The 23,506-nt window shown below is 58.6% G+C and overlaps 1 protein-coding gene and 4 long non-coding RNA genes across 5 annotated transcripts; 1 reads left to right on the forward strand and 4 right to left on the reverse strand.

Moving 5' to 3' along the window:
• Positions 1–274: 274 nt before the first annotated feature.
• On the reverse strand, positions 275–6,245 carry LOC138431495 (uncharacterized). Its single transcript, XR_011253708.2, has 3 exons — positions 5,630–6,245; positions 2,235–4,593; positions 275–1,435 (listed from the first exon to the last, which is right to left on the reverse strand). It is a non-coding gene; the product is annotated as an uncharacterized lncRNA (long non-coding RNA).
• On the forward strand, positions 6,158–19,393 carry LOC138930116 (PI-PLC X domain-containing protein 1-like). Its single transcript, XM_070289677.1, has 7 exons — positions 6,158–6,464; positions 10,085–10,234; positions 12,507–12,643; positions 15,184–15,312; positions 16,875–17,030; positions 17,737–17,920; positions 19,071–19,393. The coding sequence occupies exons 1-7, from the start codon at positions 6,251–6,253 to the stop codon at positions 19,307–19,309; spliced, it is 1,209 nt and encodes a 402-aa protein (XP_070145778.1). The 5' UTR covers positions 6,158–6,250; the 3' UTR covers positions 19,310–19,393.
• Positions 8,143–11,443, reverse strand: LOC138431496 (uncharacterized). The gene is made up of 2 exons (XR_011253709.2): positions 9,559–11,443; positions 8,143–8,401 (listed from the first exon to the last, which is right to left on the reverse strand). It is a non-coding gene; the product is annotated as an uncharacterized lncRNA (long non-coding RNA).
• LOC138930117 (uncharacterized) lies at positions 11,847–12,141 on the reverse strand. Its single transcript, XR_011446089.1, has 2 exons — positions 12,063–12,141; positions 11,847–11,937 (listed from the first exon to the last, which is right to left on the reverse strand). It is a non-coding gene; the product is annotated as an uncharacterized lncRNA (long non-coding RNA).
• On the reverse strand, positions 14,335–19,352 carry LOC138431494 (uncharacterized). Its single transcript, XR_011253707.2, has 2 exons — positions 16,320–19,352; positions 14,335–15,378 (listed from the first exon to the last, which is right to left on the reverse strand). It is a non-coding gene; the product is annotated as an uncharacterized lncRNA (long non-coding RNA).
• Positions 19,394–23,506: the final 4,113 nt, after the last annotated feature.

Raw genomic sequence — 23,506 nt, forward strand, 5'->3', positions numbered from 1 at the left:
AGTGCGCGGGTGCCTTGAACAATGAAAGCGAGAATGAAATTAGAATATTCCCCAACACCATACACAAAAATGCAAGGTCTGAATGGGAAGATGGAGGCGATGACATTCTTGAGTAAAATATACACAGGACGCACGTCATTCATCACGGGACATTCTTTTGGGCTCCAGATCTTAGAATAATGAAACATGAACCAAAAGTAACCACTCAGGACCTAATTAACCTCAAAGCATTTGCACAGAAGAGGAAACCCTAAACAAAAGAAACAGACAACTCTCAGAATGGGAAATTATATTTGCAATCAAACATACCCACAAGGAATTCGTGTCCAAAACATAGAAAGAGTCTGTGCAGCTCAATGTCAAAAAAAAAAAAAAAAAGTAAGCAACCCAAGAAATAAAAGGGCCCGAGATGGAAACAGATGTCTTCCAAGAAGGCACAGGGACTCCCATGAGGCGCAAGACAAGATGCTCATCACCTCTGTTAGAGACAGGCCCGTCAGAAGGCCCTGGAGTTGGAGGATCCCTGGAGGAGGAAATGGCAACTCGCTCCAGGATTCCTGCCTGGAGAATCCCATGGACAGAGGAGCCCGGGGGCCAGAGTCCACAGGGTCACACAGAGTCAGACGCGGCTGAAGCAACTTAGCACACAGGTAGCAATCAGAAGCTCAGTTTGGTATAATGCCACCAACAGCATCATGAACGGACAGACTGATTCTCACAGTAAGCGCAGGCCGGAGAAAGACAGACGTCATGGTATGCCATTGAGAATTATACTCAGTGAGTGAGGTGAGGTCTTTCAGTTGCGTCCGACTCTTTGCGACCCCATGGACCGCAGCCCACAAGGCTCCTCCATCCGTGGGATTCTCCAGGCAAGAATACTGGAGTGGGCTGCCATGTCCTTCTCCAGGGGGTCTTCCCGACCCAGGCATTGAGCCCTTATTGCAGGCAGACGCTTTGCAATCTGAGCCACCTAATGCAAATGGAGTGTCTCACCCGGTTAGAAACACACACAGACTCAGCCAACCAACGTGCAATCATCAAAACGGTGTTAAGGGTGAGGGAGAAATTAAGAGTCTGCTCATCTCATATACATAGTGGGGCTTCCCTGGTGGCTCAGACGGCAAGGGTGTTCTTAGTCGTGCAGTCGTGTCCAACTCTGAGACAGCATGGACCTAGCCCACCAGGCTCCCCTGTCCATGGGGATTTTCCAGGGAGGAAAACTGGAGTGGGTTGTCATTCCCTCCTCCAGGGGATCTTCCTGACCCAGAGATCGAAACTGCGTCTCTTGCGTCTTCCGCACTGGCAGGCAGGCTCTTTACTGCTGGCAGCACCCGGGAAGCCCACGTACACGGCATGAATACACACACATGACTGTGTGTCAAAGAGATGATTGAGAGGGACTTAGTGACGAGCAGGGGACACACACTGTTGCCACCTGTGCAGAACAGAACCCAGAGAAAGATGAGATGAACGCCTGAGTACCACTGAATCACGTTCCTGCACATCTGACCAGGCAGTTTCAGAAATCAGCTCTACCGCAACAGAAAACAGCAAGCAATGAACGCACAGAAAGAGGGGAAAAAAGGAGAGATCGGGGCCCTGAAGACATGCTGCCGGCTTGGGGCCGCTTCTTCCAACAGCAACTCCAAGAGCTCTGCTGCCTGTGGCCACAGGAAGACTCTGCGACCCCGTGGACCGCAGCCCCCAGGCTCCCCTGTCCATAGGCTTCTCCAGGCAAGAGCACTGGAGTGGGTGGCCATGCCCTCCTCCAGGGGATCTTCCCGACGCAGGAATGGAACCCATGTCTCCTGCACTGCAGGCAGATTCTTTACGGTATGAGCCTCAGAGAAGCCCCACTGCCTGGAAGGGGTTGTTTATATAGATCTCAATCCCAGCACACCTGGGAAGGGCTGGCGGCCAGGTCAGCCAATCCTCACCCATCAGGGGCTCATAGCAGGGGAAAACGGGCCTTGTTGTGCTGGCCAAGTGCAAGGAACAGCAGTGCAGTCCTGAGGGTCAGGATGGACGTGGGGCTGCAGCTCTGGCTGGTTTTCTAATCATTTTATCTGGCCCTCAAGTAGGAGGCAGTTTCAAGCAGACCTTCTCCTAGTGAGAGGAACCCAGGAGTCTGGCAAAGGGGGGGGTGGTGGGTGGAGACAGTGCCCGGCGCAGCGGAAGCCTCTGCAAGTCCTGGTGTTCGGAGTACGCACAGAACAAAGCCCAGGGTCACTGACCTTCCAGGAGCGGCTGTCTGTCAGTCCAGGTCCTGCTCTGAGCGGCTCAGGGTCAGGCCAGGAAACCGGCTGGGGGTCCTCTGCGCTGACTTCGGTGTGCTGAGCTCCGCCCAGATGGGCCCCTCCCCTGGGCAGGATCAGCCCACGTGAGCCCATGCCCTGGGAGGGGCTTGTTAACAAGCGCCCTCTCTTTGCAGCTGGCACACCGTCGATTAGGGTGCAGATTAAGATGAGCTGAGGGCAGAGGATCAGGGCCCTTTTGGTTGTGGCCCCGCAGGAATCCAAGCTCGCTGTGCTCGCCGCAGGACAGGAGGTGTTGAGACAAGTAACACAGCTGTGTTCTTAGAGCCAGATGAACAACAAGATGGCCAGTGAACGTCTCCAAATAAACATCTTGTCAGGGTCTGGTTGCCAGGTTCTTTCAGGAATCAGACACGGGGGACGTGAGGAAACCAACTAAAAAGACCCTCATTAATCTTGCAAATATCCCGGAATGGCGAGCCTCAGGCAGGCGCATGTGTTAATTTCTTCCTTCCCAAAGCCCACAGGGGAACAGGGTTCTGAACAAAGGCGCTGCACCTCATCAGACTGGCAGAGGGGCGGGATTCTCAAAGTGGGGCCATTAGGTGTGATTATAATAACAAAAGCAAGTCAGTCAGCAAGGTACAGAAACCAGTTCCAAAGGGGAAGAGCTGTCTTGGTCTGCAGCGTGGGAAGGTGCAGGGTTCACAGGGTCCTGCCTGGGAAGAGTGGCTTCCCGTTGCCCTTCCCTCCCCAGCGCCTGGCACCACCTCCTGTCCCTGGGTTTGCCTGCCTATTTCCTGTAAGCTGAATCATACAGTCTGTGGTTGTTCTGGGCTGGATGTTTGTGCCCCCTGAAATTCACATGTTGAAATCGTAACGCCTAGGTGATGGTGTAACCAGCGGCGGCGGGGGTGAGTGATGAGGTCATGAGTGGAGACCTCATGAACAGGATCCCAGTTCTTATGGCAGGGACCCCCAAGGAGTCCCCTCAGCCCTTCCTCCACCTGAGGACACCGTGAAGACCCCGCTCCCAACCATGAACGTAGTTTCACCAGAACCTGCCCATCCTGACACCCTCATCTCAGACTTCTGGCCTCAACTGTAGGAAAGGCATTTGCGCTGCTGGCGCACCCAGCCCTCTGTTTTGCTGCGGCAGCGCAGGCAGACTCAGGCAGTGAGCCCTTCTGCCTCTGCCTCTCTCTGAGCGCCGGGTGTGCAAAGCCCTTCCACGTTGTATCCTGTGTCAGCTACACTCCTCTTCACGGCTGTGTCACATTCCACCGTCAGCATGGACCCCATTCTGTGTATCCACCCATCCATCCACCCACCATCCCCACCATCCATCTACCATCCATCCACCCATGCGTGGGATACAATCCACCCATGTGTGGGATACAATCCACGGGGTCGCAAACAGTCGGACACGACTGAGTGACTGAGCACGTGAACAACGATAAGGGCGTTAGCCACCTGCCTCCACGGAGAGGTAACCCATGCTGCTGCAGCTGCTGACTTCCAACACCCCCGAGGGGAATTCAGGGTGCAGAGTGACGCCCTCTGTGCTCCAGGGAAACTGGAGGAACAGGTCTTTGGATAGTCAAGATATTTTCAGGACCTGATTTCCTGATCCCAATCTTTGCATTCCTCACATCTAGAAATTAAAAGACACGGCTCCTTGGAAGAAAATCTACGAAAAGCCTAGACAGCGCATTGAAAAGCAGAGACATCACTGTGCAGACAAAGGTCTCTATTGTTAAAGCTATGGTTTTTCCAGTGGTCATGTATGGGTGTGAGAGTCGGACTATAAGGAAAGCTGAGCGCCAAAGAATTGATGCTTTTGAACTGTGGTGTTGGAGAAGACTCTTGAGAGTCCCTTGGACTGCAAGGAGATCCAACCAGTCAATCCTACAGGAAATCAACCCTGAATATTCACTGGAAGGACTGATGCTGAAGCTGAAGCTCCAATACTTTGGCCACCTGAAGCAATGAACTGACTGATTGGAAAAGATCGTGATGCTGGGAAAGATTGAAGGTGGGAGGAGAAGGGGACGACAGAGGATGAGATGGTTGGATGGCATCACCGACTTGATGGACATGAGTTTGAGCAAACTCCGGGATTTGGTGATGGACAGGGAGGCCTGGAGTGCTGCGGTCCATGGGGTCACAGAGTCAGACACGACTGAGCAGCTGACCACAGCTCTCACTGCATGGCTGCGAGAGGCAGCAGGCAAGGAGGGAGCGGCGGCAGCCTCTCAGCTGGGCCTGGAGGAAGGAGGTGGGGGTGGGGTCAGGCAGGGGAGCAGCAGCTGCTTCGGTGTGTCCGGAAAAGGCCTGCCTGTAAAAAGACACAAGCTTCTTGTTACATCCAGGGGTCACTGGCTGTACGTGTGTCTGAGACCAGGACGGTCCCCGACGGGGGCTGCAGTGGAGGTTGGCGCCCTGCCCGCCCAGCTCCAATGGAGGTCAGGCAGATTCTTCACCATCTGAGCCACCAGGGAGGCCCTCAGGACAGGAAATTCCTGCTGGAAGGCTGGCTTTAGGTGATTGGTGGGGGCTCCGGGGGCTCCAGGGGTTTACTGGAGTGGGCGTCTTTGTGTAATTTGGGGTCTGGAAGCTTGTTAGCGAAGATCTGGAGGCTTTAAGCAACCAGTAGAAAGGGGCTGGGGCTTCCCAGGTGACACTAGTGGTAAAAACCCTCCTGACAGCGCAGGAGATTCAAGAGACCCAGGTTCGATCCCTGGGTCAGGAAGATCCGCTGGAGGAGGGCATGGCAAACAGTTGGACACGCCTGAGCGGCTGAGCACGCAGAGGGTGTAAACACTAGCTCCTGACCCTGCGAACTGTCGGCTCCCCTGCTGCGCCAGGACCTCTGCTCTTGGTTCTTAATCAGCTCACTCCCTTCTGAAATGCTCTGTGTCTGGAAATTCTTTTCCAGCAGAAAGCAGGGCTTCTGGAGACCTGGAGATTTCCGGGTGCTGTGACTGAGGGGGGTGACAGCGCGGCGGGGAGGGGACCTGGCTTGGAGGGAGAGGAGTCGGGGCGGCAGGAAGCCCTGCACGGAGGGAGGAACAGGGGCAGGAGGGAGCCGGTGGGGCCCGAGCTCAGATGAATGCGGAAGGCAAGCCCCCAGAGGGAACTAGCAGCTCCTGCAACAGGGACTCAGGGGCGAGGGGAGAAGGGCCGCCTGCAGCTGCTTCTCTTGGCCACCCTGTGATGTCTCTTCCCGCCCCCAGGGACTATGGCCCCCAGGCTCCTCTGCCATGGGGCTCTCCAGGCACGAACGCTGGACTGGGTTGACGCTTCCTCCTCCGGGGTACCTTCCCCACCCAGGGCTTGAACCCGCTTTGTGGTGTGGCAGGCAGATTCTTTACCTGTGAAGCCTGGCCACCAGGAGGGTTCCCGGCAGTGAGCTGGAATTCACGGTCCGCCTCTGATCCCTTGACCTCCAGCCACAGTGGGGGAAGGGAGACGGGGGCCCAAGGCGCTAACTTGCGAGGAGCAGACGGGGCTCGCGGAGGGCGAGGGACTGACCCTCCTAGGCTCTGTCACCTGGGGTCAGCGGGGCTGCAGGCGAGGACTCGCCCTGGGGGTGCACCTTCACCCGCGGAGACCACACACCGCAGTCAGGGCTGGGACAAGGGCCGCTCGGGGCCGGACACTTCAGTGGAGGACTTGGCCACCTGCCACCCAGCGTGACCCGGCGGGATCAAAGGCTTGGAGGCACGGATGATGCAACGGAGCCCTGGGCTGACAGCCCTGTTTGCTCCGGTCCTGGGCGGCAGCGACCACATGCTGGACAGCGGCCAGCGCTCGGCCAGGTGGTCAGGTCGCCCTAGCCCAGCTCACGCGCTGGCATCCCACCGTCTGGGCGCTGGGCCCACGACGGCCCCTGGGCAGGGCTGGGCCCTGCAGACTGTCCGTCGGGGGCACCCGGGCCCCCCAGCCCGGCCAGGCAGCGCTGTCCGCACGAGTCCCCCGCCTAGAGCCGGGCGATGCAGGGGGCGGGGCGGGGCATGTCTAGGAGGCGGTCCCCCACCTCGGGGAGTGGGTGTTTCCGGCATCCAGTCAGGCCTTTGAGGAAACGCCTGAGGCTCCCGCGGGCCAGAGGGCTCAGCGAGCAGCCGGGAGTTCCCGCTGGACTCCGCGATCAGAGAGTGCGGTGCGCACGCGGCGTCCCCCGGGGAGACGCGCGGACAGACTCCCACGGTGAGGCGGGGGTCCCGGGAGGTCTGCGCGCTCGGGCCCCCGGGCCCTGGGCGGCTGAACTGGGCAGCGGGAGGGGCTGGAGGGCTGAGACCTCCCGGGGGAAGGGAGGCGTCCACCCGGCGTCTGCAGGTGGAAGGAGAGTCCCTCTGGGCGCGAGCGCGGAGCCCGACAGAGGTCCTAGACTGCTGCTCGCGGGGCGCAGTTTCAAGCCCATCACGAGTCCCGAGCCGGTGCTGACCTGTGCTGGCTGGTGCCACTCGGGGAGGACAGCTGATGACCTAGGTCTCCATCCTGTCCTGACGCTGAGGGGGTAGGGCCACAGGCTGGTCGGGGTGGGTGGGCACTTTGGGAGCCCAGGAAGTGCTTGGGGACCCAGTGAGCCTTTCAGGGGGCTGGTGAGTTTAGGGGACCCAGGGAGCCTTTCATATCTTGAGGACCCAGTGAGCCTTTCAGGGGGCTGGTGACTTTTGGGGACCCAGTGAACGTTTCATATCTTGGGGACCCAGTGAGCCACTCAGGGGGCTGGTGACTTTAGGGGAACCAGTGAGCGTTTAATATCTTGGGGACCCAGTGAGCCTTTCAGGGGGCTGGTGAGTTTAGGGGACCCAGTGAGCCTTTCATATCTTGGGGACCCAGTGAGCCTTTCAGGGGGCTGGTGAGTTTGGGGATCCAGAGAGTGTTTCACGGGGCTGGCGAGTATCTTGGGGACCCAGTGAGCCTTTCAGGGGGCTGGTGAGTTTGGGGACCTGAGCAAAGGTTTAGGAGCCTATCGCTTGTGAAGCCTGCCCACCACTCGGGGCCGGGTGAGCAGGACAGGAACGGCCATGTGCTGGGTTCGCCGGCCCTGCGTTGCTCCATCCATTCATTCACCTGAGAACTATGCCCTGGGCGCCTGTGTGCCCGTCCCACCCGCAGACGTGCGTGCGGTCACACGGGGCCTCCCCTGTGTCTCCCCGGGGCCCGCGGGGGCGGAACCTGCCCTCACCGGCAGGCGCCCCGCACTGCTCACCTGAGTGGCCCGAGGACACAGAGGGCATGGCAGGCACCTGAGGAAGTGCCCCGCTGAGCCCGCGGAAGCCATGGGGGTGTGCTCCCTGGGGTGCTGTCCGAGGCCTCAAGGCTGCCTTCGTGGCCCCGAGCATTCCTGAATCTGCACTTGGAAACCAGACAGCTGGGGCTCACAACCAAGGGAGAGAGGGTAGGTGACCCACACGTGTGTACCGGGGAGACAGGAGTGTCCTGCGAGGACAGGACTGGTGTCCCCGGGGGATGGCATTTTCCCTCCCTTCACAATGAAGCCACCAGGTTCTCAGGCCAGCGCACACAGGAGGGTGAAGGGCTTGTGACTCAGTGACCCGGATTCTGATGGAACAGACGTCCGGGGATGTGGAGACAGGAGGGCTCAGGACTGGGCAGGAGCCCTGTGTTACGGGGAGACGTGGGCAGGACACCCAGCAGGCAGGAGCCCTGTGTTATGGGGAGGTCTCCTCTGCGAGGGGAAGAGACAGACACACACCCACAGGTGTCCCCAGGGTGCTGACACAGACGCACCAGAGGAGCGCTAGGAGCCGGGGCGCACACACCCGCAGGTGCTCCCCACGGCGCTGGGCTCGGGCTTCTGACACACTGTTTAGCTGTGTGTTCTACTCGCATCTTCTTGAAGCGGATGAAAATCATGTTCAGATGAGAAAGAGACTTTTATTCTGAAGGGTTATTGTGAAGAGGAAAGGGGACTATTACAGGATAAGAGTCCTTCAGGCAGGAGCATTACCCTAGAGAGGGCATGATTACACAGAGGTAGGGCTTTGAACTGTGGTGTTGGAGAAGACTCTTGAGAGTGCCTTGGACTGCAAGGAGATCCAACCAGTCCATTCTGAAGGAGATCAGCCCTGGGTGGTCTTTGGAAGGACTGATGCTGAAGCCATGCCCTCCTCCAACTATGAAATGAGAGGGAACTATTACTATAGTAACAGTACTATTACTGAGCCCCTGGTGGCTCAGAGGTTAAAGCCTCTGCCTGCAATGCGGGTGACCTGGGTTCAACCCCTGGGTCGGGAAGATCCCATGGAGGACATGGCAACCCACTCCACTATTCTTGCCTGGAGAATCCCATGGACGGAGGAGCCTGGTGGGCTACAGTCCACGGGGTCGCAAAGAGTCAGACACAACTGAGTGACTGCACTTTCACTTTCATTACTATAGAAGGGGAACTATTACTCTATAGGGAGACTATGACAACAGAAGGGGACTCTTACTGTAGAGGGGGGACTATGACAACAGAAGGTGACTATTACTGTAGAGGGGGGACTATGACAACAGAAGGGGACTATTACTGTAGGGGGGGACTCTGACAACACAAGGGGACTATTACTGTAGAGGGGAGACTATGACAACAGAAGGGGACTATTACTGTAGAGGGGGGACTCTGACAACAGAAGGGAACTATTACTGTAGAGGGAGGACCTTAAGAATAGGAACCACCCCTGTCCATGGAGAGCAGTAAACACAAGAACGGAGGCCCAGGCATGTTTGCCATGAAAGCAACTCCTGGTGGCACGTGGACCACAGGCCCTGACGGGAGGAGCCGTGAGGGGGGGCTTCTGCCCAAGCAGGGACAGGGGCTGCAGTTGGGGCTGGGTAGGCGGAACCAGCGGGTTGCAGGCCCATGTTGTGACTGGGTCAGCCCCGATGGACGATCCCGGGTAGGAACTGGTCTGTGTGGCCGGGTCAGGGAAGTGAGGATCTGAGTCTCTACAGGGAGGAAAGCTGTTGCAGAAACTGTTTCCAGGACACAGGCGGGGCGGGGGGGGGGGGGGGGGGGGCGGGGCTTCTTGGACCCCCGGGTCACCTTCAACACCACGCAGAGGGCTCTGTCCCCTCTCCCTGGTGGGAAGACGAGGCACAGAGGCTCGGGAGTGATGTCAGGGGCCGCCACCCAAGTCCTGTGTCCAGGTGATTCTGTTTTAAATCGTCTCCTTGCATCACGGGATGGCCGCGCTTGGCCCCACGGTAGTAAAGACGCTAGCGTTTTCACTTCCCTGTCCCCGCCCTGTCAGGACCCCCACCCGTAACAGGAGAGAGGGGACACTCAGACCCTGGCCGGAGGCGCTCCCAGCTTCGTAGCTGCTCAGCCGGGCGCTTCATCCTGGGAGCCTATACTGTCTCGTTTCCTGCAGCAACACCCACCAGAGGACAGAGCGCCTCAGGGCGTGAAGGAGGTGCGGCCTAGTGCCTGCGCTCCAGCCCCCTAGGATGGAAGCCCCATTCCTGCAGACCCCGCAGGCTCAACAGGGGCCCCTTAGAGGAGGGGCTGGTGCAGAGCGCGAGGGTGGGGGGCCCTCTGGAGGGGGTCGCCAGCTCCAGCAGCAGGGAGAACACACTTGAGGTGCTGGGGTCTGTCTGTTGGTCCCTGTCCCCCCTCCCTTGCTCCCCCTCAAACCCTCCCTACACCTCCCGTGTCTCTTCATGTCTCTGTCCATTTCTGTCTGTCTCTAGAGCTGTCTCCCCTCGCCAGCACCCCATCCTTTCACTTGGAGAGGAGCCCTCAGGTTCCCGTTTCTGAGCCACGCCTCCGCGCACGTCCTCTTTCAACTCCTGCAGAGCCCCGTTTCCTCCCGCAGATCTCCCGGCTCGGCCTCCGATGGGCGGGCAAGTGAGCTCGGCTGGCTCCTTCCGCGGCCTGCCCTGCGCCTCCAAGGCGAACGCGGACTGGATGTCGGCGCTGAGCTCTCGACTCTGGGACGTGCCACTGCACCAGCTCTCCATCCCAGGTGAGGCCCCGCAGGCTCGGCTCGGCGGGAAGGCGGCCTCCAGACGGTCCCAGGTGTGCGAAGCCTCAGTGCCAAACATGGAGGCACACACATGTGCAGGCACACACACGCACACTGCGCACACACGCACACTGCACACACACAGAACACTCATGCGCACACACGCATACCACACACGCATGCACACACACAAGGAACACACACATATGCGTGCACGCGTGGTGCACACATACATACACACCCCAGCACCTTCCCTCTGGGTCCACTTTATCCCCATTCAACCCGGAAGGCACATGAACCCCCGAGAGCCTGCCTTCAGGACACGTGCGAGCCCTGGGGAGAGGGGGGCGTGCTTTCTCGGCCACTGTCCTACTCGCGGGGACCCCCGGGAAGTTGAGCTCCCTCACCTTCGCACCCGCGCTTTCCACCAGAGCTCGGGCAGCGCCTTCTGCACTTGACCCGGAGCGCCCAAGGTTTAGGGTGTCCGCCCGGCCCCAGACGGCTCGGTAAGTGGTGCCGGGACTATTTCATTAAAATGAGGAACCTCTTGACTCCAGCCAGTTTGGTCGCAAAGTGCTGCAAAGCTCAGCCGTGGGCGGGCATCTCGACTTGGGAATGCCCGGAGGTACCCAGGTAGGCGGGCACTTCCAGGGCGACACTGCTGTTCTCAAGCCATCGGAGGGGCAGCCACCGGGGCCTGGGCGGGGAGGGTCCCCGCCGGTCAGCACCAGCCTGCTTACCTCCCAAGGTGCAAACGCGCCGTTCTCCACGCACACTCCTCCGGCAGCGACCCTGGGCACTGCCCGCTGGGCGCGCAGACGAGCAGCGGGACAAACAGGAAGTGCCGTTTCCTAGGGAAGGCAGCCTCAGACTCCTCCTCGCCCTCTCGACGGCTCTGGGGTTTGATGCCCGCCACCCCACCATCCCTCGGAGGGGCCCACACGGCCCTTCCCCGCGGATGTGGAGCAGCCAGGGAACCGCGGACCCCGTCTCCGCCTTTCCGCTGCTTCCCGGCGAGCAAGGCGTGGGGGCTCCGCAAGGAGGGGGCGTCCGGGTCTTCAGGCCGCCTCCACCCACGAGGGGCCCGCTCTCCTTACACAGAACTCCTGAGGCCCTCCTCCAGGCCTGGGCACCTCTCACCTGCTTCCGTCTTTGCAAATGTGCCTGCTCTGGACATTTCTTATAAATGCACATGGAAAACGTGTCCTCCTCTGCTCCTCTCACTGACCATCATGTGTTCACGGTCCGTCCACTATGTAGCCTATGTCAGAGCTTCACTCCTTTTCATGGTGAGTCACACACCACCGTGTGCATGGGCCACATGCTGAGAACCCACCCATCCGTCCATCCACTCATCCACCCACTCATTGTCCATCCACCCACTCATCCATCCCTCTAACCACCAACTCACCATCCATCCACCCATGCATCCAACCACCCCCCATCCGTCCCTCCCTCCATCCCTCCACCCACCCACCCACCATCCATCCATCCATCCATCCACTCTTCCATACAGCATCAAATCAAATTATACTGTGAACTTGTAAATCCTCCTTCCCATCCCTTGACCCTGAGAATAAATTTAAAAAAAAAAAAAGATGGGAGAAAGAAATAAAGCTCGTCCAGACCTATGTTCAGAGACAGAGGGAAGGATTTCTGGATGTCCCCTGGTGACTGCTAAGGTGTGAATCTGAGCACAGTCTCTGAAACAGACCACACAGATTTAAAAGGAAAAAGAACAGATGAAACCGGTGTCATAGAGAGCCTGAAAATACCATGAGTAACTTCAAAGTACTTGTAACTAGAGGGTCTGTCTGTGCTCACTCACGTCACACTCTCTGTGACCCCACGGACTGCACCCGCCAGGATCCTCTTTCCGCGCGATTCTCCAAGCAGGAATCCTGGAGTGGGCTGCCGGGCCCTCCTCCAGGGGACCTTCCTGACCCAGGGATCAAACCTGCGTCTTTTATGTCTCCTGCATTGGCGGGCGGGTTCTTTGCCAGGAGCACCACCTGGGAAACCACAAACCATGAAATCAGAAGCCATCTGAAGCCTTTCCTGTCCAAAAGCGGCACTCCTTAAAGAAACTGCCCTCCACTTGCTCCCATCTGCAGAGACCCCATTGCGAAGCAGGATTCAGTTCCGCGGTCTCGGTGGACGTGACTTTCAGGATTCCCTGTGCCCTGCGGCGCTGCCGTGCATCCCGAGGGCGGCCCGGGGGCTCAGGGGGCAGGCTCGGGGCTGACGTGTTCCCTGCCTGGTGTGCCTGCAGGGAGCCACGACACGATGACCTACTGCCTGAACAAGAAGTCGCCCATCTCCAGCCAGGAGCCGAGGCTGCTGCAGCTTCTGCGCAAAGTGCTGCCGTGCGTCACCCTGCCCGTGGTGCTCAAGTGGTCCACCACACAGGTGAGGGTCTGCAGGCACGCCCAGCCCTGGCCCAGCTCCAGCTGCTGGTGTGACCCCAGGGCGGCGTCCTCATCCCTGTTGGGGAAACAGGAATGAGAACAAACCCGCTGTACAGCTCAATTGTTCTTGAGTCGCTCAGTCGTGTCTGCCTCTTTGCAACCCCATGGACTGAAGTCTACCAGGCTCCTCCACCAGTGGGATTCTGCAGGCAAGAACACGAGTGGGTTGCCATGCCCTCCTGCAGGGGATCTTCCCGAACCAGCGAGCCTCCCAGAAAGGTAGCAAAGGACAGAGCTTTACTGTGGACCAGCATCTAAGAGCATCACAGGCTGAAGTTAGAGGCTGGGGGGGGGTTGGGGGGGTTGGGGGGGGGTCCCGCCCATTGTGCAGCTGAGGACAGCTCCTTCCTGCTCCCAGATAAGCAATAGCTGAGTTCCCACTTCCTCTGAGGTGGCTTTGTGTTTGCAGCTCGACACCCCCGCCAGGGAGGATTCCTTGGTGGCTCAGATGGTAAGGAATCCGCCTGCAATGCAGGGAACTCAGGTTTGATCCCTGGGTGGGGGAAGATCCCCTGAAGGAGGAAATGGCCGCCCACTCCAGTGTGCTGGCCTGGAGACTCCCATGGACAGAGAGCCTGGCGGGCTGCAGCCCGTGGGGTCCCAGAGAACCAGACGCAGGCACTCCCTCCCTCCCCCTGCAGCACTCCTCCCAGCGGCACAGGGTTTAGGGGGTGGGGAGAAGCCGGGTGGGCGGCAGTCACTGTGCAGGATGGAGAGGGTCGATGGCAGGGCCTGTCTGTGAGGAGGGGGCGCCGACTGGCAGCAGCCCTGTCGCTGGCACACAGGGCAGCCGGGGGTGGATGGTGGCGGGTAGAGAACCCGCCCAGGCCCAGGGGCCTCAGGAACAAGGGCCCACCTCGGAGGCAGGCGGCCCCGCCTTCCTGTACCCTGCGTGGGGGGCACTCACATTCCTGGTTTTCGGCTCCCGAGGCTGTCAAGCGCACCTCTTGCCTCGTATAATTGCACCTCTGGCCTCATGTAATTGCTACCTCCTGCAATGTGTAATTGCTTCCCCCTGGGAGGTCCCCAGTTGCTGGAATCCTGCTGGGGGACCTGAGGGGCGGAGAGCAAGGGCTGGAATGTGGGCAAGCCTCATTCCTGCTCCAGTCAGGCGCCTGCAGCTCGAACCCAGAGGGGCGGGTCCACCAGAGCCCGGGAGGCCTGTAGGGCTGGGGGCCCTCTGCTCTGAGGGTCCCTTGGTGCCGGGGTCCCTCCGTCCTGGGAGGCCTGGGGTGTGCGTGGTGGGGGGGGGGGTCTTTCGGGGGTTGTTGAAGGTCGGCGGCGGCCGCAGCCCTTGACTTACTCCTTTTAGAGGTGGATGGCAAGTCAGCTGACAATATTCATAGTACTCTTTGCTTTTTCTTTTATTTTGCATTGGATGGGGGGGGGGGGGTCTGTGACTTTCTTTCCCTTTTTTTTATCCTTTTCTTTCTTTCTTTTTCTATTATGACTCCATGCAGAGAACACAGTACCGTTTTCTGCTACTAGCTGATGTTAATATTCATTTTTACTTTTCCTTTTACTTTGGATAGAGGGAGATGATCGCTTTCTTTCCCTTTTTATAAATCCTTAGATATTTTTCTTTTCCCATAATGACGCTGTGTAGAGAACACTGCCATTTTCTGCTACTAATTTATGTTAACATCAGTCTTTGCTTCTTTTATTTTGGATAGAGCACATCTGTTATTTTCTTTCCAACTTTTTACCCTTATTCTTTTCTTTTTCCATTATGATTCCTTGTAGAGAACAAAGTACCTTTTCTGCTACTAAGTTATGTTACGGCTTCCCTGGTGGCTCAGCTGGTAAGGAACCTGCCTGCAATGCGGGAGACCTGGGTTTGATCCCTGGGTTGGGAATAACCCCCTGGAGAAGGGAAAGGCTCCCCACTCCAGTGATCTTGCCTGGAGAATCCCATGGACAGAGGGGTCTGTGGGCCACAGTCCATGGGACTGCCAAGAGTTGGACACGACTGAGCAGCTTTCCCTTTTCATTTCCGTTGCTGTTATTTTTTTGCTTTTTCCTCTTATTCGCGCGGCAGGCAGAGCTTTCTTCCTTTCCTTCTGCCCCTTGGATCCTCCTTGCCTTCCCCAGCGCCCCTGTGGGGGTGGCGGCAGACCTCTGTGGGTCCCGTGTGTCCTCACGTCCGAGGGTCCAGCTGGGGTGTCCTGGAGCCTGCTCTGGTGGACCCACTGGGGGCTTCTGCCCAAGGACTGCCAGGGAGGAGGGTGAGGCTGGACCCTGAAGGGACCCTCAAGACCACAGTCTGGGCCCGGGCTCTGTGGCTGCACGTGATCATTGACCCTGAAGACACTGTTCCCAGAAGCAGGGCCCGAGCCTGGCGGTTCCAACACTGCCGACTTCACGGTGGACGACACGGCCCTCAGCTGGGCATCCTCAGCGCAGGCCCAGCCCCCGAGGGCAGCGACGAGCCGAGGCAGGGCCACCCTGTGCCCAGCACCGGTGACCGACCCCTGTGTGCAGGTGCTGAGCGTCTCTGAGCAGCTGGACGCGGGCGTGCGGTACCTGGACCTGCGGATCGCACACATGGAGGAGGGCTCCGAGAGGAACCTGCACTTCGTCCACATGGTGTACACGACGGCCCTCGTGGAGGTGGGCGCGCGGGCGGGGGCCGCCAGCCAGGGACAGCCACGTGCGGCCCAGGCAGGACAGGCTGACCTGTGAGGGGCAACACAGGCCCACCCCAGTTAGAAGACGCTGACCTCTCAGGGGGCGGACGCACAGCCACTCAGACACGTCCACCCCAGTTAGAAGACGCTGACCTCTCAGGGGACAGGCACACGTCCACTCAGACGGACCCACGTCCCTGCCAGTGAACAGAGACAGACCCCTGACAGGACACACAGGTCCACCCGTTAGAAGAGAGGGGCAGACACATGGCCACTCAGACAGACACACGTCCACCCCAGTAAGAAGACACTGACCCCTAATGGGATGGACACACGTCCACTCAGACACACGTCCACCCCAGTCAGAAGACGCTGACCCCTAAGGGGGCGGATAGACACCCACTCACACAGAAACACACCCACCCCGGTTAGAAGACACTAACCCCTAAGGGGACAGACACACATCCACTTAGACGGACCCACGTCCCCTCCAGTCAATGGAGGTGAACCCGACAGGATAGACACACGTCCACCCGTTAGAAGACGCCAAACTCTAAGGGGGCAGACACACAGCCCCTCAGACAGACACACGTCCACCTCAGTTAGAAGACGCTTACCCCTAAGGGGGCGGATAGACACCCACTCACACAGAAACACACCCACCCCGGTTAGAAGACACTAACCCCTAAGGGGACAGGCACACATCCACTTAGATGGACCCACGTCCCCTCCAGTCAATAGAGGTGGACCCGACAGGATAGACACACGTCCACCCGTTAGAAGACGCCAAACTCTAAGGGGGCAGACACACAGCCCCTCAGACAGACACACGTCCACCTCAGTTAGAAGACGCTTACCCCTAAGGGGGCGGATAGACACCCACTCACACAGAAACACACCCACCCCGGTTAGAAGACACTAACCCCTAAGGGGACAGGCACACATCCACTTAGACGGACCCACGTCCGTCATGCGTTTCTGAACTCACACCTGCAGCCCTGGCCTCTGGGGCGTCTCCCGCAGTTTGGCTGAACCGGGTCCTCAGCGTGTCTTCCTGTGTCCAGTCCATCCTCTCGGCCGCCAAGTCACTGCACGGCTTCCTCTGGCCGCGGCCCCTGTGCCCCCACCATAGATGCCAGCGACCCTCGGGGTCTGGGGGCGCCGTCCCTGGGCCTCGGTGTGCGCGCCCCCTGCTGGCCTCGCACGCCCCCTGCTGGCCTCGCACGCGCCCTGCAGTGCACACTCCACACAAGTCTATGAGCACTGCTCCCTGCTGCTGTGCGTGCACACACACGCACATCTGTGCACACACAGGCCTGACCACACGCACACGCGTGTGTGCACTGTACCTACAGGAGCGTGTACACACCCACGGCTCCCCGCTGCCACTCGGGAGAGGCTGGGTCCCTTGGGAGCAGGCGCCTTGCTCTGTGTCTTTCCGTGTCAGGACCCCCTGACCCGTCTGTGGAGTGGTCGTGCTGGGGGACGCCCCCACCCACGCCCCTTCGTCTCTCACACAAGGCCCTTCTCGCCACCCCCGCCCAGGACACGCTCACGGAGATCTCCGAGTGGCTGGAGGGCCACCCCCGGGAGGTGGTCATCCTGGCGTGCAGGAACTTCGAGGGCATGACGGAGGGCCTGCACGAGTACCTGGTGGGCTGCATCAAGAACATCTTCGGGGACATGCTGTGTCCCCGCGGGGTGAGCGGGGCTGCCCGCTCTCGGCGGCAGGGGTGGGGGGAGCGCCAGGCTCCACTGTAATCACGGACCATCCGCTCGGCACATGAGGCTGATTCAGGCGCCAGGTGACGCCGCTCACGGAAGCGCAGTAATCCACCCACCACCGTCTCCACTCACACCCCAGTAACCAGCCCATGACTGGTCACAGGCACCCCCAGTAATCCACCCTGCCCAGTCTCCACTCAGACACCCCCAAAATCCATCAATCACTCCTCAAGATGCCCCAGTCGCCCACCTGCCATTTCCTATCAGAAACCCCATTAATCCACCCACCTCTATCTCCACTCAGGAACCGCCATAATCTGCCCATCACTGCTCAAGACACCCAAGTAATCTACCCACCAGAGTCTCCACTCAAACACCCCCAAAATCTACAAGTCACTGCTCAAGACACCCCAATAACCCACCCATCACCGTCTCCACTCAGACACCCCAGTGACCTACCCACCAGTGTCTCTACTGAGACACGTCAATAACCCACCCACGACTCTCTTCTCACAGAGAACCCGATAACCAGCCCGTCACTGCTCACAGACACCCCAGTAACCCACACATCACTGTGGCTTCTGGGACACCCCCAATAACTGGCACAGCGTGTCAAGGCACCGCAGTAGCCCCTGTGCACACGTCTCACAGGCACCCGGCTGATCCCCGCCCCCCCCCCCAGGAGGTGCCGACTCTGCGCCAGCTGTGGTCACGGGGCCAGCAGGTCATCCTGTCGTACGAGGACGAGGCGGCCGTGAGCCGGCACGTGGAGCTGTGGCCCGGGATCCCCTACTGGTGGGGGAACAAGGTGAAGCCCCAGGACCTCGTCCACTACCTGGAGCGCATGAAGAGCTGCGGCCGCCCCGGTGAGTGCCGCCTCGCACCAGGACACCTGGTCACACGCGTGTCTGAGGGCATCGGGCTGGCTTTGCGTTCAAGCAGAGAAACGGAACGTGACGTGTTAGGGGACGTTACTGTGTCCACCACAGGGGGTCAGGATGTGGACATCCGTGCGCAAGTTATTGTGTCCGCGACACAGGGTCAGGACGTGGACATCTTTGGGGTCGCCGTCCAGCCAGCCTGCCCTCTCTAACAGGAGAAACTCATGAGTCAACACCCCTGTGAGCCCCTGCTGTCTGAACTTTGGTCTCTGTCGGACATCTGAAGCTCTGACTGCTGCGGAGGCCAGAGTCTGGATGGGGTGACAGCATGGGCGGGTGACCCCATGGGTTAGTGGTCACATGGGCGGGTGACCGCCTGGGCAGGTGACCGCATGGGTTAGTGGTCACATGGGCGGGTGACCGCCTGGGCGGGTGACCGCATGGGCAGGTGACCGCCTGGGTTAGTGGTCACATGGGCGGGTGACCGCATGGGTTAGTGGTCACATGGGCGGGTGACCGCCTGGGCGGGTGACCGCATGGGTTAGTGGTCACATGGGCGGGTGACCGCCTGGGCGGGTGACCGCATGGGTTAGTGGTCACATGGGCGGGTGACCGCATGGGTTAGTGGTCGCATGGGTGGGTGGCCGCATGGGTTAGTGGTCGCCTGGGCGGGTGACCCCATGGGTTAGTGGTCGCCTGGGCGGGTGACCACATGGACGGGTGACCGAGTTGGTGGGTGACTGTGTAGGGGGTGACCGGTCTGAGTTACTGACCACATGGGTGGATGACTGTGTGAGTGGGTAATCATGTGGACAGGTGACCGCATGACCTCGCAGGTTAGGGACTCCATGGGTGGGTGAACACGTGGCTTGGTGGCCAGGTGGCCTAGAGACCCGTGGGCTGCTGACCCCATGGGCGGGTGACCGAGTGGGTGGGTAACTGTGTGGGTGGGTGGCCGACCTGAGTTGCTGACCACATGGGTGGGTGACTGCGTGAGTTGCTGACCCCGTGGGCGGGCGACCGTGTGAGTCGGTGACCACACGGGGTGGCTGGCCACGTGACCCCGTGGGTCGGTGACCGCACACGAGGGCGGCTGGAGCCGGCGCCATGAGCAGCAGCCCCTCTCTCGTCCCAGGCGGGCTGTTCGTGGCCGGCATCAACCTCACGGAGAACCTGGAGTTCATCCTCGCCCACCCGGCCTGGTCGCTGCAGAAGCTGACCCTCTCCGGACTCCCCTACCTGTGCGCGTGGGTGCGGGCCCAGTGCCCGGGGTCGGCCGCCGGCTGCACCAACATCGTCGCGGGCGACTTCATCGGGGCCAGCGGGTTTGTCAGCGACGTCATTGGGCTGAACCGGAAGCTGCTTCGGGGCTGACGGGCGGAGCCGGGCATCCCGGGGGCTGCGCCTCGGGCACGTCCTGTGACGTCACAGGGCTGAACCGGAAGCCGCCTGGGGCTGACAGACGGCACGTGGGCGGAGCCGGGCATCCCGGGGGCTGCGCCTCGGGCACGTCCTGTGACGTCACAGGGCTGAACCGGAAGCCGCCTGGGGCTGACAGACGGCGCGCTGAGGAGCTGGGCATCGCCGAGGCTGTTGTCAGTCCTGTCCTGCGGGGCTGGCAGTCCATCCATCCATCCACGGAATGTGGGTGGCTGCAGAGGTGGGGCCGGGTGGCAGGGTCCGTGCGCTCCTCGGTCCTCCGTGTCTCTCAGCGGATGTAGGGTGTGAGGTGATGATTAAAGGCGACTCGTGATTAGTACAATCGCATCTTCCAAGGAGACTCCTGGGTCTGTCTGTGGATTCCCCATGGGAGAGGCTGGGGAACCCCCTCCCCCTGGGCGCTGAGAGCGGCCGACACAACCCCCAGCTGGGTCGAGGGGGTGGGGGGCAGTATGACACACTGTCCGTAGGGGGCACTGAGCGCATAGCGATCCCACTGAGAAATCCCTTTTATTAGATGAGGGGCTGCCCTGGTGGCTCACCTAAGAAGGCCTTCCTATCTCTCCCTGCTATTCTTTGGAACTCTGCATTCAGGTGGCTGTATCTTTCCATGTCTCCTTTGCCTGTCTCTTCTCAGCAATTTGTAAGGCCTCCTCGGACAACCAGTTTGCCTTTTTGCATTTATTTTTCTTGTGGGTGCTTCTGATCACCACCTCCTGTGCAGTGTTAGGAACCTGGGGCCATAGGTCGAGTACTCTGTGTGCACAATCTACCCCTTGAATCTATTTGTCACTTCCACTATATAATCACAAGGGATTTGAATAAAGCAAAGAAACAGGAAAACAATAGAATGGGAAAGACTGGAGATCTCTTCAAGAAAATTGGAGATACCAAGGGACTATTTCATACAAAGACGGGCACAATAAAGGACAGAAATGGTATGGGCCTAACTAAAGCAGAAGATACTAAGGAGAGGTAGCAAGGATACACAGAAGAACTGTTAAAAAAAAAAAAAAAAAGGTCTTAATAACCTGGATAACCACAAGAGTGTGATCACTCACCTAGAGCCAAACATCCTGGAGTGCAAAGTGGGCCTTAGGAAGCAACAGTACAAACAGTGGAGGTGATGGAATTCCAGCTGAGCTGTTTCAAATCCTAAAAGATGGTGCTGTGAAAGTGCTTCACTCAACATGCCAGCAACTTTGGAAACCTTGGCAGTGACCACAGGACTGGAAAAGGTCAGTTTTCATTTCAATCCCAAAGAAGGGCAATGTCAAAGAATGTTCAAATTACCACACAACTGCATTCATTTCACATGCTAGCAAGGTAATGCTCTAAATCCTTAAAGCTAGGCTTCAACGGTATGTGAACCGAGAACTTCAGATGTATAAGCCTGGTTTAGAAAAGGCAGAGGAACCAGAGATCAAACTGCCAACATCTGTTGGCTCACAGATCCAGTAAAACATCTGCTTCATTGACTACACAAAAGCCTTTGCCTGTGTGGATCACAACAGACTGTGGAGAATTCTTCAAGAGATGGGAATACCAGACTAACTTACCTGCTCCTGAGAAGGCTGTATGCAGGTCAAGAAGCAAGTTAGAACTGGACATGGAACAACCGACTGGTTCAAAATTGGGAAAGGAGTATGTCAAGGCTGTACGCTGCCACCCTGCTTATTTAACTTATATGCAGAGTACATCATAGATGGGCTGGAAGAAGCACAAGCTGGAATCAAGATTGCTGGGAGAAACGGCAACAATACATGCAGATAACACCACCCTAATGGCAGAAAGTGAAGAGGAACTAAAGAGCCTCTTGATGAGGGTGAAAGAGAGAAGTGAAAAAGCTGGCTTGATACTCAGCATTCAAAAAACTAAGATCATGTATCAGGTCCCATCACTTCAAGGCAAAAAGATGAAGAAACAATGGAAACAGTGACAGACTATTTTCCTGGGCTCCAAAATCACTGTGGATGGTGACTGCAGCCACGAAATTAAAAGATGCTTGCTCCTTGGAAGAAAAGCTGTGACAAACCTAGATAGAGTGCTAAAGAGCAGAGACATCACTTTGCCGACAGCGGTCTATAAGCAAAGCGATGGCTTCTCTGGAAGTCACGCACAGATGTGAGAATGGAACCATAAGGCAGGCTGAGCGCTGAAGAATTGATGGTTTCCAACTGTGAGCCTGGAAAACACTCTTGAGAATCCCTTGAACAGCAAGGAGATCAAAGCAGTCAATCCCAAAGGACATCAACCCTGATTATTCATTGGAAAGACTGATGCTAAAACTCCAATATTTTGGCCTCCTGATGGAAAGAGCCAACTCTTTGGGAAAGACTCCAGTGCTGGGAAAGACTGAGGGCAGCAGGAGAAGGGGGCAGCTGAGGATGAGAAGGTTGGATGGCATCACCACCCCGTGCATTGGAAGCACAGAATGTGAACCGCTGGACCCCCAGGGAAGTCCCATTTTGTGACCAGACAACTGAGAGGTTGCTAGCAGCTTTCATGATAATCCTGGAAGTATCCTTGAAAGTCCAAGGCTGATGGAGCACAGTGCACGGCTACTGGGTCGGAAAAGAAACCAGGGCTTCCCCGACAGCTCGGCAAATCCATCTGCCAATGCAGGAGACGTGAGGTCTCTCCCTGATCCAGGAAGTTTCCCACATGCTGTGCAGCAGCCCACCCTATGCCCCACAGCTGCTGAGCCCCGTCCTGCAGAACCTGCAGTCTCAGCTGCTGAGCCCTGTCCTGCAGAACCTGGAGTCTCAGCTGCTGAGCCCTGTCCTGCAGAACCTGGAGTCTCAGCTGCTGAGCCCTGTCCTGCAGAACCTGGAGTCTCAGCTGCTGAGCCCTGTGCTGCAGAACCTGGAGTCTCAGCTGCTGAGCCCTGTGCTGCAGAACCTGGAGTCTCAGCTGCTGAGCCCTGTGCTGCAGAACTTGGAGTCTCAGCTGCTGAGCCCTGTCCTGTAGAACCTGGAGTCTCAGCTGCTGAGCCCTGTCCTGTAGAACCTGGAGTCTCAGCTGCTGAGCCCTGTCCTGCAGAACCTGGAGTCTCAGCTGCTGAGCCCTGTCCTGCAGAACCTGGAGTCTCAGCTGCTGAGCCCTGTCCTGCAGAACTTGGAGTCTCAGCTGCTGAGCCCTGTCCTGTAGAACCTGGAGTCTCAGCTGCTGAGCCCTGTCCTGTAGAACCTGCGAGTTTCAGCTGCTGAAGCCTGTCCTGTAGAACCTGGAGTCTCAGCTGCTGAAACCTGTCCTGTAGAACCTGGAGTCTCAGCTGCTGAGCCCTGTCCTGCAGAACCTGGAGTCTCAGCTGCTGAGCCCTGTCCTGCAGAACCTGGAGTCTCAGCTGCTGAGCCCTGTCCTGCAGAACCTGGAGTCTCAGCTGCTGAAACCTGTCCTGTAGAACCTGGAGTCTCAGCTGCTGAGCCCTGTCCTGCAGAACCTGGAGTCTCAGCTGCTGAGCCCTGTCCTGCAGAACCTGGAGTCTCAGCTGCTGAGCCCTGTCCTGTAGAACCTGCGAGTTTCAGCTGCTGAAGCCTGTCCTGTAGAACCTGGAGTCTCAGCTGCTAAGCCCTGTCAGGCCCAGCAATCACCTGCCTGTGTCTGCGGCAGCTCTGAGGTGAGCTCTGCTCCCCTGAGTTCTTGGGGTACAGCTTCTAGGACTGGGAGGAACCCCGGGGAGCAGGTGGGGGGATGCTGGGAGGAGAGGGGACCAGAGGCCAGAAGTGACCTGCACTGTCCTTCCTGTGTCCTGCAGACTGGGAGGAGTTGGGAATGGAGCTGGGAGGAACTGGGTGGCCAAGCCCTGGGGATGCTGGAAGACACCATGACTGTGGGGGCCCTGGGACCATGTGGGCACCCCCAGGGCAGCCCTGGCCTGCTGAGGGCGGCTGGACCCCAGGAGCCTGGGGGGTTCATCCCAAGTCACATGCTCACCACCCACCGGGGTTAGGGTTAGCGCCTGTCCACCCCACCTAGCAGACCCAGGAGGATGGAGACCAGCAGGGGCTGAGCTGAATGAACGGGAGCAGCCGGAGGCACAGGTGCCCTGAGGCCCTGGCTGCCTGGCTCCCCGGTCTGTTCATCGCTCTGAGAGGGGGCTCTGCTCCCGGCCCTTCCGCAGCCCCGCTT

Source organism: Ovis canadensis, chromosome X, assembly GCF_042477335.2.
Source record: "Ovis canadensis isolate MfBH-ARS-UI-01 breed Bighorn chromosome X, ARS-UI_OviCan_v2, whole genome shotgun sequence".
In the NCBI taxonomy this organism is placed as follows: domain Eukaryota; kingdom Metazoa; phylum Chordata; class Mammalia; order Artiodactyla; family Bovidae; genus Ovis; species Ovis canadensis.